General features: G+C 43.1%; 1 protein-coding gene and 1 pseudogene across 1 annotated transcript; one reads left to right on the top strand and one right to left on the bottom strand.

Moving 5' to 3' along the window:
• Window positions 1–174: 174 nt before the first annotated feature.
• Window positions 175–2,681, top strand: LOC122913327 (zinc finger protein 345-like). The gene is given in 3 exon segments (XM_044260085.1): window positions 175–229; window positions 325–1,389; window positions 1,726–2,681. Coding segments are annotated over 3 exon segments (2,076 nt in total).
• Window positions 2,682–12,206: 9,525 nt separating this feature from the next.
• Window positions 12,207–12,795, bottom strand: LOC122913326 (annotated as a pseudogene).
• Window positions 12,796–19,344: the final 6,549 nt, after the last annotated feature.

The raw sequence follows: 19,344 nt of genomic DNA, 5'->3' as shown, positions 1-19,344 counted from the left end.
ATGTAGTAAGTGCAATGGTTTTACTCTTATTTGGTATCTTTCAGCTGTATCTTCACATGACACCCAGAGTTTCCTGCTAAAGCAGAGCATAGAAGGTTCTTTCCAAAAGGTATCAATGCACACATACAAACATAGTGCTATTGAGATTTTACACTTGATGCACAGACTGGGACAATGATGGGGAGAGAGAAGGGCATCAAAGAAATTCTGGGTGATACACGCAAACCAAGTCAGTTGCCCTTAATGAGAATGTCATTGCCCCAGATGGTGAAGGATATAAACCACCGCGAAAAACCTTCCTTTTTAAGTCAACTCTTTCTGCAGAGCAGTGTGTTCCTGTCAGCACAAGCTCCAATCAGATATTCAAACATAGCTATTTGTGGACAGACCATTTGGAACATCTGAAGAGTAACCTAGTCCATGCTGAGAATAATGATTTGAGCCCTTTGGAAGATAGGACTGGCCTGACCTTAAATCAGAGATTTAGAAATGAAGAACAAAGTGCTCAGTGGGATTCATTCGAGAGGGGCTTCACTGAGGAGTCGACCCTCCAGAATGACCAGAGGCTTTTCAGTGGAGACAGATTTGCTCAATGCACTGTATCTCAAAAAACATTGAACCAGGGCTCCTGTGTTCACCAATGTGTCAGGGCTAGGTTTGCAGAGAACCGTTATGAATGTGATAAATGTGGGGAAGGCTTTCATCCAAGCTCTTACCTCAGTATACTCCCTTCAGGAGACTGTCTTCATAAAGTTAATGAATGTGGGAAAGCTTGTAACCAGTCTTCCAGTGTTGGTGATCATCAGAGAATTCATGAGGGAAAAAGCCCATTCACATCTAGTAAACCAGGGACCATGTTTACTCAGTCACCAAGCCTAAACATCAGTGAGATAATCCCTCAGGGAGAAGAAACTTACCTCTCTAAGGAATGTGGTAAATCCTTTGATTGTCACTCAGCACTATCTCAACATCAACGAATGCATACTGGAGAAAAAGTATACAAATGTGAAGAAGGTGGTCAAACCTTTAAGGACTGTTCATCAATAAATGGTCATTTGCAGATCTATTCTGGAGAGAAACCTTACAAATGTCAAGAATGTGGCAAGGCTTTTAATGATCACTCAAGTCTTAATAGAGATAAACAAATTCATATTGCAGGGAAAAATTACAACTGTAATGAATGTGCCAGAGCCTTTAAATCATTCTCAGAACTTACTCACCATCACAAAATTCATTGTGGGAAAAAACCTTACCAGTGTCAAGAATGTGGCAAGGCCTTTAAACACCCTTCACACCTTACTCAGCATCACAGAATTCATACTTGAGAGAAACCTTACCAATGTCAAGTATGTGGGAAGGCCTTTAATATGCACTCTCATGTCACTCGACATTGCAAAATTCATAGTATAGAGAAACCCATAAATACCAAGAAGGTGGCAAGTCCTTTAATTTGAGCTCAGGGTTTACTGAACATCAGGGAATTCATAATGCCAAGAAAACTTAATGAATGTCAAGAATGTGGCAAGGCCTTTTATGACAGGTCAACCCTTACTCAACATCACAGAATTCACAGTGGCAAGAAGCCTTACCAATGACAAGAATGTGGCAAGGCCTATGCCTTCCCTTCATAACTTATGCAACATCACAGAATTCATACTCGAGAGAAACCTTACCAATGTCAAGAATGTGGCAAGGCCTTTATTTGGAGGTAAAGTCTTACTGAACATTATAGAATTCATACTGGAGAGAAACCTTACCAATGTCAGGAATGTGGCAAGGCCTATTCTGACAGGTCAACCCTTACTCAACATCACAAAATCCATACTGGAGAAAAACCATACCAATGTCAAGAATGTGGTAAGGCCTTTAACCACAGCTCAATCCTTACTCGACATCACAGAATTCATAGTGGAGAGAAACCTTACCAATGTCACGAATGTGGCAAGAGCTTTAACCGGATCTCAGCCCTTATTCAACATCACAGAACTCATACAGGAGAGAAACCTTACCAATGTCACAAATGTGGCAAGAGCTTTAACTGGAACTCAGACCTTATTCAACATCACAGAATTCATAGTGGAGAGAAACCTTACCAACGTGAAGAATGTGGCAAGACCTTAAAGGACAACTCAACTCTTACAGAACATTACAGTATTCATACTTGAGAGAAACGTTACCAATGTCAGAAATGTGGCAGGAGCTTTAACCAGAGCTCAAGACTTATTCAGCATCACAGAATTCATACTGGAGAGAAACCTTACCAATGTCAAGAATGTGGCAAGGCCTTTAACTGCCTTTCACACCTTACTTGACATCATAAAATTCATACTGGAGAAAAACTTTACCAATGTCAGGAATGTGGCAAAGCCTTTAATGTGCACTCACACCTCAGTCAACATAGCATAACCCATACCAGAATGAAACACTATAAATACCAAGAATGTGACAAGGCCATTAACTGGTGCTCAAGGCTTACTCAAAATCAGGGAATTCATAATGGAAAGAAATCCTACCAATGTCAAGAATGTGGCAAGGCCTTTAACCACAGCTCAGACCTTACTCGACATCACAGAATTCATACTGGAGAGAAACCTTACCGATGTCATGAATGTGGCAAGAGCTTTAACTGGAGCTTAGGCCTTATTCAACATCACAGAACTCATACTGGAGAGAAACCTTAACAAGTCATGAATGTGGCAAGACCTTTAAGGACAGCTTAGCCCTGACTCAGCACCACAGGATTCATCGTGGAGAGAAACCTTACCAATGTCAAGAATGGTGTTAGGCCTGTGCAGGCACTCTGTCCTCATTAAACATCATAATATCCATATTAGATAGAAAGCTTACCAGTGTACAGAATGTAATAAGAGGGGTGCCTGTGTGGCTAAGAGGGGTGCCTGTGTGGCTAAGTCAGTTAGGGCTCTCCCTTAGGCTCAGGCTATTATCCCAGGGTCCCAGGATTGAGCTGTGCATCAGGCTCCCTGCTCAGCAGGCAGCGTGCTTCTCCCTCTCCCCCTGCCTGACCCTCCTCACTATGTGTGCTCTCTCTCCATCTCTCTGTCAAATAAGTAAATAAAATCTTTAAGAAAGAAAGAAAAATAGAATGTGAGAAAAATCGGTTAAGGAGTGCTCACCCATTCATGCCTATGAGAGAATTCATATTGGACCATAACCTCCCAAATATAACCAGGGTGGCAAGGCCCTTGTCCAGCATGCATGCCTTCTAAACAGAGAATTCATACTGGAAAGACACCGGATGAATTATGTGGCCAAACCTCTAGCAGGTACACAACCCTTACTGCACATCACAGAACTCATACTGCAGAGAAAATTATGGATGTAATGAATGTGAGAGAGTGCCTAAGGATTGCTCCTTCCTCACTCCATATGAGAGAATTTTTTTTTAAGATTTTATTTATTTATTTGACAGAGAGAGATCACAAGTAGGCAGAGAGGCAGGCAGAGAGAGAGAGGAGGAAGCAGGCTCCCTGCTGAGCAGAGAGCCCAATGCGGGACTCGATCCCAGGACCCTGAGATCATGACCTGAGCCGAAGGCAGCGGCTTAACCCACTGAGCCACCCAGGCGCCCCCATATGAGAGATTTTATATAGGAGAGTAAGTGTACAAGTATTAAGAATGTGTCTGACCTCTCAGTGGGACTCCCAATTTTCTTAACATCGTTGTTCATACAGGAGTGAAAGTGTGAAATGTAAAGAATATGGCCAAGCCTGTAGCTGGAATTCAGTGCTTACTCAGGATCTCAAAATGCATAGTAGATTCAAACCCTTGGAACATCGTGAATGTGGAAAGGTTTTCATTTTAGTATACATTGGAGCACACACCAGGGAGTGCATTAAGGAAAGTCAGTAGAAAATTAGCAGTGTTTAGAAAACTATTGAATTGAACATCTGATGCCAATGAATTTTACAGAAATCAAGCCAATGGAATACATTATTCATTCTATTCAAACATTACTCCCTATGAAAATAGTGATTATAAGGAAAAATCAAACTTAAACACTTAGAAAATGTATGTGGTATTCTGTTTCAACAGATTTAGCAGATTGACTTTTTCATATATATAAGGATAGTATTTTTAAGTATTACATTAACCCTATTTGAGATTTGTGACCAACAGTATTAATGTATTTCCTCTGAAATCACTCCAGAAAATTCTTCCTTTCCTTGTGGGTGTGTAAGACCACATGGTTGATTGTTGCTACATCAAATTAGATGTCCTTCTCCATTAAGTGGGACTCATGCGTACCTAATTTTCCATGGAAGATGACCATATGATATAAAGCATATGAAGTATATCTCAGTGGAGATGGTGCTTACGGTTATAACAATGATGTAATGGAAGAGGTGTTCGGAGCACACACTTCTGCATTCATTGAAACTAAATGACTTCCTCAATATTAGAAATCAGAGTTTTTCCTGATGGTTCTTTAAGGAAAAAGAGGTAGCCGGTCAGTAAACTACCAATGTATCTTCCTAAGTGCAATCGTTAGAGAGTATGACTTGATGTGGTTAAATGAGGAAACCCTGACAGATGACTGCAGGAGGGTAGCTAACTCTTCTTTCCAATGCCATACCATTGGACATACACATTTCTGAGGAATGTACCTCAGTCCTGAAATTTTTGGAAACAGGTACTCCATATCCTTCTGAAAACACTTGAATGCTTTTGCACGTGTGTTCTGTATTTTGAATGGTGACAATAGAGTGGATTTGAAATGCATAACTTAGTGTTTGTGTGAACTTGGTGTATTTTCATTAATAAAATCTAGTGTGTTTTAACATCTGGATATGGATGTGTCATGAATGATGTGTTATCCTACGTCTAGTGTTCATTTTTCTCATTGAAGGTTGTAGGGATCTAATCGAATCAATCACCTATATGATACTGGAGTAAAACAATATACCTAGGAATCCATTTTCTCTGAAGGTTTAAGGGATATGTGATTATTTTTCCCCTAGTCTATGCTGTAATTTTCTCCTTTTTGTGAATACAATGATATTAACCATGGGTGTATTACTGAGGTATGTAACATAGAGGTATTGTTGGTGTTTTACCTCACATACTCTGTGTTACTGCTACTTGGCATCGGTTTTGTGTAGACAACATTTTTGAAGGTCCTTGCACTGACAGGAGCCATTCTCAAGAGTGCATTCCCCAGTCAGAACACTGCAGCATGTCAAGTTAGCGGACCATCTTATATGACATCTGCACTCCATTCTTGTGAGCCACCATCACTCTTTCTCCCAATGCTTTCCCTCCCATGTCCCTTAAAGAAGACTTCCCCTCCCCCAGAGCCTCCCTAAATCTGTTTCAGTCAGAATGGCATATTCTGGACTTAGACTTGGGACTCTCTAGCACTGCACCATGGACCCAAATGAAAGCATGTGCCCCATGTCTTACACTGAGTGGTATTTTGATGTGTCTATGAGGTACACATGTGCATATGACCATGCTATGTGTGTCATAGATACCCCATAAGAAAAAGAAATCTATCCCAATAGGAGTGATGTGGTAGCCCAGGGAAGAGACAGAAAATATTCAAGATGAAAAATTAGCATGTAGAAGAGAAGTGTCCCGGATTTCCCGAGAGACTCCCTAGATGTAGAAAAATAACTTCTACTTGTTTATGACCTAGTTATCTCCAGATCTCCAGTTGTATTTGCCCTCATTTTTCTTTCCAGCTATGTAGGCACCACAACCATTCTTTTTTGCCTGTGGTATGGAGAGAGTGTCCTCAGAAAATGCTTCATTGAGATTAGACAAATGGAAAGCTGATGGGTATTAAGACATTTAGCACGGGGATGTGGGATGTGAATCTAAGTAAAATTTGAGGAAGGCACCATCCTTCAAGAGAAAGACAAGACCTATTAAAATGAAATGTGAGGAACTCTTTCCCATGTGGGAAGGGACCTGGAGGTGACTCCCTTTAGTCACTGCAACAGCACAAGGAGCTCTTGCTGGTGTCATCTGATGAACACATGTAATGGGGGAAAGAATTGGCTAATGTGGGTTTCTCAGGAGTAGGGAAGTCCTGCTTCATCCTGATGATTTGATTGATCTCCTGTGTCTTCCTGAGGACTAATGCTGCTGGATGTCAGTGATTACACTACTTTACCCTCCTGGGGATGGAGGAGGGTATTGGATGATGCAATCATGTGGGCAGCTTTAAGATGTCACAGGGTAGAATAGATGTTTGAGATGAAGAAGCCTTCTGGACAGTGAAATAGGCAGGATCTGCAAGACATGTGCTGTGGTTGCTCCCAAGCCCTCGTTTCCCAGGGAGATCACCCCAGTCAAGGTCAGATCCAGTGTGGTTGGCTAATCTTCAGGGAAGCTGTTCACTGCTGTGCGGGACTTTCCTTCCTTTTCTCAGCACCATAATGAGTGTAGTTCTGTATTTTGGGTCTTTGCATCGCATGGATTTGTTGGTGAAGCAGTTCAACAGTGAGAAGCAGTGAGTATATCTGCGTGAAACAGTCCAGCCCAAGTGTTCATTGACCCCTCAACGAATAAAGAAGATAGAAATCAAAAGGCGGGGCTCCTGGGTGGCTCAGTGGGTTAAGCCGCTGCCTTCGGCTCAGGTCATGATCTCAGGGTCCTGGGATCGAGTCCCGCATTGGGCTCTCTGCTCAGCAGGGAGCCTGCATCCTCCTCTCTCTCTCTCTCTCTCTCTGCCTGCCTCTCTGCCTACTTGTGATCTCTCTCTGTCAAATAAATAAATAAATAAAATCTTTAAAAAAAAAAAAGAAATCAAAAGGCGTATTTATAACCCTAAAAGGGATGAAATCTTGTCAATTGCCACAAGATGGATAGAGCTAGAGTGTATTCTTCCAAGTGAAATTCAGAGAAAGACAAGTATTGTATCATTTCACTCATGTTTGGAATTCAGAAAACAAAACAAGTGAGCAATGGGGAAAAAAAGAGAAAGGGAGAGACAATGCATGAAATAATTTTTTTTAAATGATTTTATTGTTTTTACAGAGAGACAGTGAGAGAGGCAACAAAGGGAGTGGGAGTGGGAGAGGGAGAAGTAGGCTCTCTGCTGACCATGGAGTAGGATTTGAGGCTTGATGCTGGAACCCTAGGATCAGGACCTGAGCTGAAGACAGATGCTCAATGACTGAACTGCCCAGACACACCAAGAAACAGATTCTTAACTTTAGAAAACAACCTGATGGTTGCCAGAGTGGACATGGGTTAGTGGATGCATTAAGTAAATGATGGAGATTAAGGACTGCCCCTGTGATAGGCATTGAATGTTAAATGGAATTGTATAATCACTGTTGTACACCTAAATCAAATATTACTTCAATATGTTAATGAAGCAGAATATAAGGAAGAATCTTAAACGTATTTTGCGTTTTGCACATTTAAGAAATTTTTTGTTATATATTGCCTGACTTGTAGCTGTTGCCCAAAATATACCTTTGCACACAAATAGAAATACTTATTGTTCTCCCTTCCTCATTCTTCCCAAATTCAGAAAGTTTTGGGGACTGTTTTAATTTTTATGCCATTATATATTTTAGCTCTGTATGAATATGCTAATTAGGAATGATCTTACTATATTTCATGTCATGGTTTTCTCTGTAGTTAGTCTGCCTAAATTCAAAGTGCTTAGTATTTAAGTGGCTTCCACACTTCCCCTGATGGAACACCTAAATTATTGGTGTCTTGAATGGGAATCCCTGTGGGATGGCTGCTGGATGCTGAAGCTGACTCTGCCGCTGTCTACTGAGAGGAAATAATGTCATTTTTGTGTTTGGATTCATTCAGAATCTTACTGCAAGAATGCATCATCTCAATGGGTTACATTGTGAAGGATTTAAAATTTTAGGGGCTCCTGGGTGGCTCAGTGGGTTGGGCCCCTGCCTTTGGCTCAGTTCATGATCTCAGGGTCCTGGGATTGAGCCCCGCATCAGGCTCTCTGCTCAGTGGGGGGCCCGCTTTCCACCCCCAACCCTGCCTGCCTCTCTGTCTACTTGTGATATCTCTGTCAAATAAATGAATAAAATCTTAAAAAAAAGAATTTTAAATTTCAAAAGAAAGTTTTATCTGTGCCACAGACTTGCAATTTGTGCTTCTCCTGACTCTAAAGTGTGTTGTGGCCATGCAGTATTAGAAAGAAAAGTATCTTTCTTTTAGTAGATTCATACCTGAATTCCTAGTGATTTTTTTTTTTTTAAACAGGAAATCTATTGGCTGCAAGTTGGGAGATAGATCAGAAACACCTGTTCCCATTGCTAGCCAAAAAACAACTGCTGCTACCCAAGCACCGAAGGAGAACCGCAAAGCCTCTCAGATTGTGTGACCTATTATAACCAGAAGATGCCTAGTCCTCACCAAATTGAGTTTATGGTGAAACTCAAACCAAGTAACAATACATTTCTCTGGTGTCATCACTTGCCATGCTATTTACCAAGAGAGGTCTGCCCAATCAGGTGCCTTGCTTCTCCCACTGCAAACTGAAAGCACCATAATCAAGAGTCAGTTCACTTTTTCCTTCCTAGTGTTTTTTTTTTTTTTTAAGACTTTATTTATTTATTTATTTGACAGACAGAGATCACAAGTAGGCAGAGAGGCAGGCAGAGAGAGAGAGGAGAGCCAGTAGGCTCCCCACTGAGCAGAGAGCCCCATGTGGGGCTTGATCCTAGGACCCTGGGATCATGACCTGAGCCAAAGGCAGAGGCTTTAACCCACTGAGCCACCCAGGCTCCCCCAGCCATGTGATTTTTGTTCCACTTGATTCTTTTATGTGGTTTCCTGTTTCAGTCACCAGGACCACTATAGAAAGACCACTTCATCTTTTACAGTGAGACACCATTCAGTATTTCCTGGAATGGCTAAAAGAAAAAGGATAACACCAATTTTCAGTGAGATGTTGAGGAATTAGAATTCTCATAGCGATGGAAGGGTCAAAAGGACATTCACTTCAGAATGTGTGGCAGTTACTTATGAAAAGAAACACTTACCGACTGAAGGGGAACAATTTGTTACCCTAAAATGTATCTGGCATAAGCATTATTTTAGGCTGGTTATTTTAAAGGCAGATAAAGGAAAGGCTCTGAAATCCTGTGTTTACTTTTGGAAGACTTTTGCATTTGTAAGGAAAAGCTCCGCCTGTAAGGTGTCTCTGTGTAGCAGAAAGGAGGAGAGTATCTCCAGAAACTCCAGTGAAGGCATGGATCTTCATCTGTCACCACCACAGCCTTGGTTAATGTGCTTTGCCTGGTCACCTCCCCTTTACTTCCCAATAGGATCACGTGTGGAGTTTCAAAAAGGATCTTCTCTGTTGGCCTCCCTTTCAGATTCTGTTGGTCAGTTTGGGTGGAAACAATCCTGTTACATTAATTAAGGCCTCCTGGTGATTCTCAGCGAGGCTAGGGGTAAGCACAAGGGCTTCAGGTTATTTTATGAGAGCGAGAGCAGGCTTTGGCTCATGGAGAGGCAACATGGTTTCTGCTACGTGAGGCTGGGAGGGTCAGGTCCATGCAGCACATGGTGCCTATGCGCTCTCTGTCTCTCTGGGCACTTTGGGAGGGGAGCGCCCCTGGAATTAGAGAAGGAAAATTCAGGGACTGGTGTTCAAGTAGGAACTCCAAGTTTCTGAACAGTTCCTGACACAAAGCACTAGGATGTTGGGTCTATCTGCATTTCAGGGTCTTGTCTTCAGGCGAGCAGTTTACAGGTGAAGAGTTTGTATTGGTGGCTTGAGGGGCATTTTTTTTTCATGATGGAGCTGTGACTTCTCTACAAAAACCTTAGGAGAAAAAAAAAGAATCTACAGGATGAAGTGAAAGAAGAAATGGCCAGTTCTCAGGTAAGCCTGGAATCCCAAGTCAGAAGTCTTGTCATGTTTTTCTCCTGCAATTCCTTGCATTTAGAAATTGCAAATGTTGATTGCTCTAGTTCTGAAGTTTCTGGCGCATGCGTTCTTGAATGAAGTATTCATTTTCTGAAGGATACCATAAGCTAGGTCTTTAGAACACTACTCCCCTATATCCCAGATATCCTTTCTCTCCCCTACCTCCCTTCTCTGCCTTCTTTCCAATTTGGCTGCAGTAGGCCATCAGCAGTTGTCACTTTGAATTAAAGTCCTGCAAGTATTGAAAATATTCCCTTGGTGGCATATCCATAGGGGAAGGTGTGTGGCATCTAAGATTCCCATTGCTGATGAGGTCTGGTCCTGGTTTATCAGGGAGGGAAAACATTTCTCATGTAGGGCCTGTCTGGATGCTTTACCAGGTCTGTGTAGCGCAGGAGTAAGAAAATGCACAAGTAAAATGATGGATATAAGGTCCAGAATAACGTGGAAGTTCTCAGATTAAAGAAGTGGGGGGAGGGGATTGTTGATTCTTCCCCTTTAGAATGTGAAAAAGATGGGAAGCCTGGGTGGATCAGTCCGTTAAGCTGCTGCCTTCAGCTCGGATCATGATCCCAAGGTCCTGGGATCAAGTCCCCCTTCAGGCTCTTTGCTCAGCAGGGAGTCTGCTTCTCTCTCCACCTCTGCCTGCCACTCTGCCTGCTTGTGTGGGCTCTCTCTCTGACCAATAAATAAATAAAGTATTAAAAAGAATGTGAAAAAGATGTTCTATGTAGAATACACTAGAGGTTTGCCTGGGTGGCTCACTGGACTGTTGATTTCAGTTCAGGTGATCATCTCCAGATCCTAGAATGAGACCCGCTTCTGGTTCCCTGCTCACTGGGGAGTCTCTTTGAGATTCTTTCCCTCTACATCTGGCCCTTCACTCCTCCTTCCAAAATATAAATCTTTAAATAAAAAGACATTTAAATAAAAAATGCAGTAGGTATTACAGCACATGGAAACTAGGGTGTCTAAATGTGGTATCTCTGAGAGTCAGATGGGGACCCCAAATGTGGGTCCATGATTGGGTGGAAGCCAGTCAAGTGGGCACTGAGAAGAATTCACCTGAGGCAGAACAAAGGTATTAGAAGTTTACCGAATACACTGCAAGAGCGCAGCAGGCAGGACAGCAGAGGAGAGGCTGTCTATAAGGAGACAGTGGTGGGGGCTGTGTTTGAAGGAGGAAGGTGAGGGTTCTGGGAGCTTATCCAATTTTCCCTTTTCTGATCACTGTACCCCATTTTCAGTGGCCCGGTGGTTGGTCAGGGCCCATGGTTACTTTGATGTGGGTCCCCTGATGGGCCTGTCTGTATTCAGCCATAGGGGCGCTGGGGCCCTTTCTTCATTCCTTTGATCAAGTCTGCTCACCTAAAAGCAGCCTTAACAGAAACTATAGGTGATTTAACTTCATTTATATCCACCGTATTTTCATAATTAGATTTCTATTCTAAATTACTGTTCTCAGACCACAAGAAAACACAAGTGATAGCGTGTCCTTTGGTGTGCCTTGGCACTGAGATCAATTTGTTGGCATACACCTAATATTAACTGCTTTTACTGGCCTGTTGCTCTTTGCCAGATTCCTCCCCTATAGTGTTCATATTCCCCATCTTACATTTGTACAGACCTTAGGTGTACCGAGTGATATGCAGAAACCATCACATTTAAGATGGAAACTTCGTTCTTCTGAGTTTCTTTTGCTTGGAGTCTTTCTTTCTTTCTTTTAACTCTACCCTTATATTTTATCAAAATAGCAAATACCATGAATTAACCCAGCTGTTGACTTGAATTACAAAAGTGACGTGCTTCAATGAAAATAAGAAACTTTCTACAAATCTCTGACCGTAATAAATTGCAATGTATAATGTATATAGGAGTCCTACAGAGCAACAAACTCATGTGAAACAAAAATATTTTTATACCTTTAAAATCCAAAATTCTCTTTATTTTTTTTTAATTTTTTTAAAAGATTTTATTTATTTATTTGACAGAGATCACAAGTAGGCAGAGAGGCAGGCAGAGAGAGAGAGAGGGAAGCAGACTCCCCGCTGAGCAGAGAGCCCGATGCAGGCCTCGATCCCAGGACCCTGAGATCATGTCCCGAGCCGAAGGCAGCAGCTTAACCCACTGAGCCACCCATGCGGCCCCAAAATTCTCTTTAAAATCATTCATGAAAAAGCATCTCAAGTCAGAATTAAGCCTCAGTCAAGCATTAGGAAGGTATATTACAGCTATTTAATATACAAAGAGCCCTCTTTCCCCAGTCACTTCCATCTAATGTCTGTTTCCAGAATCATACAGACTTAAGCTTCTCTCCACCTCATGTCACCATTTCTTCAGACCCTGAAAACTGAATTTGTTGAACACCAGAAATATGACATTGTATAAATGTAACATTTTGTTGTTGACCCTCTGTAAGTTCTGCACTTAGTCCATCTGTAGCTATGACTCTTGCACCAACTCCTTTCTCTCCTTTCATAGCCTCTCTGAATTTCTGAAAGGATAATTTTAGAAGTTCATCAGAACTGTCACAGCCTGAGGTCAGCATGGCAAAGAGAATTTCTTCCTCCTTGATTGTCCTCCGTTTCTCTTGATGGCATCTTCAATTTGCTTCAGATGTTACAAAGCTGATGAGCTCACTTACTCATTCTTGAACACCATCCTTGGCATTTTACAATCTTTCCCATTTGAGGTATGACATTTGTCATTATCCTTGCTACATTTGCAGTTGGAAGATAGATATCGCGTTCTCTGAAACTGTCTTTTGAACCATTTGTGTCTTCATGATCATTCACGCTGTGCTCAGTGTCATCATGAGGCTGAATCACATAGTGGCTTCCTCCCGTGTAGTGTGCAGCTGTGCCTAGTAGAGAAGCATCTGTCCTAGCGCTATCGCCACTGGTTGTCATGAAATACTGTGAGAACCGTGTTGTCAGTGGTGTTCAGAAACACCTTTCTAAAAAGGGGTCTTATCTTTGCCCAAGTTCAACCTTTGAGGTAAGGCCAGGGACCACAAGCTGCCAGATGACTGCATTCTTTATGTGTAAACCAGACTCCGGGGAGACCAAATCCACTCCTTCCTCCCGGGCACCTCCGTTCCTACCCAAGCAGGTTCACAGGCTGGCCCTAGACCCGCTGGCCCTAGACCCACCGCCCCCGTTGACTGACTGTCAGTCCTACTCCGGTGTGTGGCAGCCCACCGTGGCGCATGGCACGCATCCCCCTTCTCCTTGACCCAGATCCCAGGCCAGCGCCCAACACCTGCCAGGCATCTACCCACCCAGGGCACTGGGGCAAAGATGTCTGGCCTTGCCATGCCCCTGCTAGTTGTTGGGAGCCCCCCCCACCCTGACTCTGTCACCAGCCTTGCTAAGAGCCCAGGGTCGGGAATGGGGTCCAGGCCAGAGTCTCCCACCCAGATCACTGCACAAAATGTAGCCGGCTGGGGTGCCATTGAGAGGAGGTCTGACAGTGCCCTCGGGAGCTCCCTCCTCAGCGTTGGGCCAGGAGCTCCTCTGAGTAAGAGGCAGCCTTACCCGCTTCCAGCAGCACAAAGCTGCCCACAACCAGAGCAGCCTGCCCCCATTCTGGTCCCAGCCCAGGGTGAGGGTTGGGCAGGCAGAGGAGGAAGGCCATTGGCACTGGCCATGGCAGTGTTGGGGACAGGCACAAGCTGTTTCTTTTTTGTTTGTTTGTTTTCTTTTTTAAAGATTATATTTGCTGGGACGCCTTGGTGGCTCCACGGGTTAAGCATCTGCCTTTGGCTCAGGTCAGGATCCCACAGTCCTGGGATGGAGCCCTGCATCTGGCTCTCTGCATAGCGGGGAGTGTGCTTCTGCCTCTCCCTCTCCCCCTGCTTGTGTTCCCTCTCTTGCTGTCTCTCCCTCTGTCAATAATAATAACATAACTTTAAAAATAACTTTAATATGGTGACATTTATTATTTGATAAAGATAGCAAATGAGCAGTGGTGGAGGGTGACCAGGGAGTCAGATCCGGGGCTCAATTCCAGAACCCTGGGGTCACAATTTGACCTGAAGGTGGACAGTTAACTGAGCCACCCCATGCACCTTTCTTGTATTCTCTGAGGAAAAGAACAAAATCACGGAAGTGTAGAGAAAATTAAATTTCCTTTTACTTGTAGCCCATTGATAAACTCTTGAGACAGGCACAGTGTGACATTCCTCAAGGAGTTCACAATGGTGGCAATGTTGTTTTGTTGGAGGTAAAAAGTAACCTTAGCTTGACAATAGTCATCTAGGATCCTGTAAGTCCTCTTTAACACAGGATAATCCCTTTGAAAACTTTATCTCTACCCCTAAATATATGTTGGCAGTCATCCCCTAAGCATAGAGTCCAGTGATAGATATCTGAAGGGTCCATGACTAAGGTTTTACAAGATAGTCATATGTGACCTCATCATGACAGCACCTTCAAGGTCCTGGAAACCTTGCTTCCAAACTCATTAGAGACTTCTGTTGTTCCCTCAACCCCTACCCCACTGAACATACATCATCAGTCACTGCTCACAAACCCAGTATAGCTCTTTCTACCCATAGGTCCTGTCCCCATATTTAATAATACCACTTTTTTGCATCAAAAACATCTCAATAACTATTTCATCATTCACTCCCGAACCCCAACTCACATCAAAAAAATCTCAAGAATTTGGGGCGCCTGGGTGGCTCAGTGGTTTAAAGCCTCTGCCTTCAGCTCAGGTCGTGATCCCGGGGTGCTGGGATCGAGCCCCGCATCAGGCTCTGGAGCCTGCTTCCTCCTCTCTCTCTCTGCCTGCCTCTCTGCCTACCTGTGATCTCTGTCTGTCAAATAAATAAATAAAATCTTTAAAAAAAAAAAACAAAAACTCAAGAATTCTTTCTTGACCATTGGCTCCTGTCCCACATCCCTGTTTGCACTGAATAGGGAGAGCTCTCACCTTTGTGTAGTTGATACATTTGACTTCTGGGGGTGGAGGTTCTTAGGCAGCCAGCCCTCTGTCCCATTGGTTTTTCTTTTCTCCACACTAATGTCAAGAACATACACTTCTTCTTCTTCCTTTTTTTTTTTTATAACAAGTCTTTTTTTTTTTTTTTTTTTAAGATTTATTTATTTGACAGAGAGAGAGAGAGAGACATATCACAAGTAGGCAGAGAAGAAGGCAAAGAGAGAGGGAGAAGCAGGCTCCTTGCTGAGCAGAGCCTGATGTGGGGCTTGATCCCACGACCCTGAGATCATGACTTGAGTGGAAGGCAGAGGCTTAACCCACGAGCCACCCAGGCACCCCTGGACATACATTTCTGTTTAGCCCTTTGTGTTCTCAGAAAAAGAGAAAAATCACATAATTAACATTTTTTTTTATCTGACAGACAGAGATCTCAAGCAGGCAGAGAGGCAGGGAGAGAGAAGGAAGCAGGATCCCTGCTGAGCAGAGAGCCGGATGTGGGGCACTATCCCAGGACCTTGAGATCATTACCTGAGCCAAAAGCAGAGGCTCAATGCACTGAGCCATCCAGGTATCCCCATAATTAACTTTGAGGGACTTAAAATCCTGAAATCTAATAGATCATAAATGATCATTGAAACAAAACTTTTCAATGAAATACCATGTTGCGCAATCATGGATTAAAATGGCCAAGAAAGGGGCACCTGGGTGGCTTAGTGAGTTAAAGCCTCTGCCTTCAGCTCAGGTCATGGTCCCAGGGTCCTGGGATTGATCCCCACATCTGGCTCCCTGCTCAGCAGGAAGCTTGCTTCTCCCTCTCCCACTCCCCCTACTTGTGCTCCCTCTCTTGCTCTGTCTTCCTCTGTCAAATAAATAAATAAAATCTTTTTTTTTACAAAGTATGGATGTGTGCATGAAAAGTAAATAGGTAGATCAATTGGGTGCCTGGGTAGGTCGGTTAAATAAATGCCTTCAGCCCAGGTCCTGATCCTGGAGTCCCAGAATTGAGTCCCAAATAGGACTCCCTGCTTTGGGGGCAACTTCTCCCTCTGACCCTGCCCCATCTTGTGCTGTCTCTCTCATTCTCTCTCAAACAAACAAACAAACAAAAAGTAGATCAATTTTATTTAGACCCCTTCTTGTTTCCCTCATTCTTCTCCAGTTTGACACCTGCTGTGAACACTGCTTTAAGGTCCTCTCTGTATATTGAGCTGCATGTCATTTCAGATAGACTCTATAAAGGTTAGACAACCTGGGTGAAAACCCGATCCCTTCCATGTTACTGGATGTCTGACATAATATTCCCCCCAAAATAGAAGAAGAATGTGTGTGTTCTGAGATTTTCATTCATTAATTTATTAATTTATGAATTACTGTTAGATGGTCTAGGGTAACTAGGAAATGGTGAGAAAGGATTGTTGTTGGCTTTCTTGCTCTTCCAGTAAAATCTATAATGGCTATAAAACCCATTCAGGGAGCACCTCGGTGGCTCAGGCTGTTAAGCATCTGCCTCCAGCTTGGGTCATGGTCCCAGGATCCTGGGCTGGAGCCCTGCATTGGGCTCCCTGCTCAGGGGGGAGTCTGCTTATCTCTCTCCCTCTGTAACCCCTGTCTTCCTCAAGTCATCTCTTGTGTTCTCTCTCTCAAACAAGAAAAGATTAAAAAATAATTAAAAGCACTTTTTTGCCTGTTCCAAGTCCTCCAAGACTTCTTGCCTTAGAGTTCTACCTCTTTCTTCTTCAAAACTTTATCCCTTTGCCCATAAGGTACTGCCTTGTTAGAAAGGTAGACTCTAGGCACCTGGGTGGCTAGGTCTGTTGAACGACTGCCTTAGGGTCAGGTCATTATCCTGGGGGCCCAGTATCAAGTCCATATTGAGCTCACGGCTCCACGGGGAGTCATCTTCTCCCACTGACCTTCTCCCTTCTCATACTCTCTCACTCTCTCTCTCTCTCAAATAAATCTTAAAAAAAAATCAAATAAAATCTTAAAAAAAAAAAAGAAAAGAAATGCAGACTCTGATCCCACCCCAGTACTCCTGAACAGAATGTGCATTTTCACAACAACTCCAATGCACGGTTTTGAAGTTTAACCCACTAAGAGATTCCACCTAAGAAACAGACACAACTTTCTGTATGATGTAAACACAGTGGTAAAAAAATGTGTATGCCTGTGTTGATGCCTTCATTTGACAAGTTATCTTGGAGAAACAGAGTGTTAATAATGGTTTTGTGGATCCTATGCCATCCTCTTACCTCGAGGTTAGAGAATCCATTAGAGCATATTACTGTGTTAAAAATTATCTTCCTGTGTAAAGTAGAAAATTCACCTAAGCCAGAACTAGTTGTCCTGGTATAATTGAACTAACATGAGTTCGCTGATTGGTGAGTCACAGAAGGTGTACTCGTTAGGGGTTGTCACACCAAAAAACACCCTGCAATTTGCAGCAAATAAGAAGATAATAGGAAATAACTTCCGAAGTAGAGATTTACAGAGCAAGGGAGAATGATTTCTTTTTATTTGGGGTTAGGGTACATATTTAGAAAGTGGATCCTTGTCATCGTCCATAGAGCTAGCCACAAGGGGGCATAAGTGCCTCAAGAAAACACTTCTCTACCTGCTTTGCATTTTACCTAAATGAGTTTGTGTAAACTATAGTGAGATAAATGGAACTAACTAACTCCATCTTTCATCTTAGGTACATTATGAACTCTGCCAATGGCCACTTGGTGACTGTGGTATTTATTGCAGGGGCAGCTCACATTCAGAGATGTGGCCTTAGAATTCTCTCAGGAGGAGTGGGGACTCCTGACCCACACTCAGTGGCAACTGTACAGGGATGTGATGTTGGAGAAGTACAGACACTTCATCTTCTTGTGTGAGGAAGACTCCTTCCAGATTTCCCAAACCCCACTCAGGGTGTTTTTTTGTTTTTATGTTTTTTTTTTCTTTTTTTTAAGATTTTACTTATTTATTTGACAGAGAGAGATCACAAGTAGTCAGATAGGCAGGCAGAGAGAGAGAGAGAGGAGAAAGCAGGCTCCCTGCCAAGCAGAGAGCCTGATGCGGGACTCAATCCCAGGACCCTGAGATCATGACCTGAGCCAAAGGCAGAGGCTTAACCCACCGAGCCACCCAGGTGCCCCCCACTCATGGTTTTGTTCCTTCCTGTGAAGACTGTCTCTTTGGAGATTCCTCTTTAAACACTGGATTTCAGATCCAGGCAGAAAGGGAAATAAGTACAGGTTTGTACATGTAGAGAAGCAACTTCATGATGTGTCCTTTTCAGATTTACCTTCCCTTCCTTAAGGGAACATCATCACTTCTGTAGATGAGTGTCAGTTCTAAATACTGAGGGGCATCAAATGGGTACTTCTCACATCTTCTACTTCAATTTCTACTCTTTATTATTGTATTTCATATATGGAAGTGGAGGTCAGGATGTGAACTTTGGAAATCCCTCCTTCATGTTGTAAAGGGGCTGTTTTTCAGCAGCATTTGGGAAAACATGTTCTTGATTTTGCAGTGTCCTCTCTTCTCTCCTGAGCACAGTTATAATTGAAAGAATTTCCAGCAATACTCCTTTCCTTTCTTTCTTTAAGAAAGAGAGAAAGCACAAGGGGGTGGGGAGGGTCAGAGGGAGAAGCAGACTCCCCACTGAGCAGGAATTCCTGATGCAGAACTCGATCTGGGACACTGGGATCATGACCTGAGCCAAAGGCAGTGGCTTAACCTACTGAGCCCCCCAGGCACCACACCTTTCCTTTTTTTTCTAATAAATAGGTCTCATTGTGTCAAAGCCAGACTTGGTCTCCTTTTTGGAACCAAAGAGAGAACCTAGGGATGTGATGAGAAAGGATACTGTATCCCTCCATCCAGGTAGGTGGTAATGAATGAAGCAGGTGACAGAGGGGAGGTCCAAATGCAAAGAAAGATGATAGACCTTAAACTGTGGTTCGAGTAGCTGTCTGAATAGAAATTAGTTTAGTAGTGTGGTGTTATTTCTCTCTTTCTTATGGAGGGGGGCAGATGCCATCCAACATTCTTGGTCTCTCATTCTCTAGGGATTCTCCTTCAGTGCCAGTCATGGTCCATCACATTCACAGGGAGGGCCTCCATAATCTGAGAGTTTTTCCATTGCTCTGGGGGCCCTGCATAAATCTCCCTATTTCTAAGGAACTCTATGTTTAGCCCTTTGCAAGTTGTGTTTTTCCTCTTCTGAGAAATGTGTCGGGTCATCGTTGACATATTGGAGTTTAGTGCAGAAATCCGGGAACAGTGGAGACAGATACCACATGCATAAACCAGAAATGGTTTTTGCTTTCCAATGTTATGGAGGCTATAATCTGAACTCTACAAAACTGAGACTCAGTAATTTTGTCAGATAACAAAGCACCTCCCTGAAATGAGAAAATCTAATGCTTCCTTTCCCTTCAAAAGTATTTTTCGGGGGCGCTCAGTGGTTGGGTGTCTGCCTTTGGCTCAGGTCATGATCCCAGAGTCCTGGGATCAAGCCC

The sequence above is a fragment of the Neovison vison genome, chromosome 7 (genome assembly GCF_020171115.1).
Source record: "Neovison vison isolate M4711 chromosome 7, ASM_NN_V1, whole genome shotgun sequence".
Taxonomy (NCBI): Eukaryota; Metazoa; Chordata; class Mammalia; order Carnivora; family Mustelidae; genus Neogale; species Neogale vison.
Note: the sequence above shows the minus strand (reverse complement) of the source record. Positions and strands in the feature narration are given on the sequence as shown.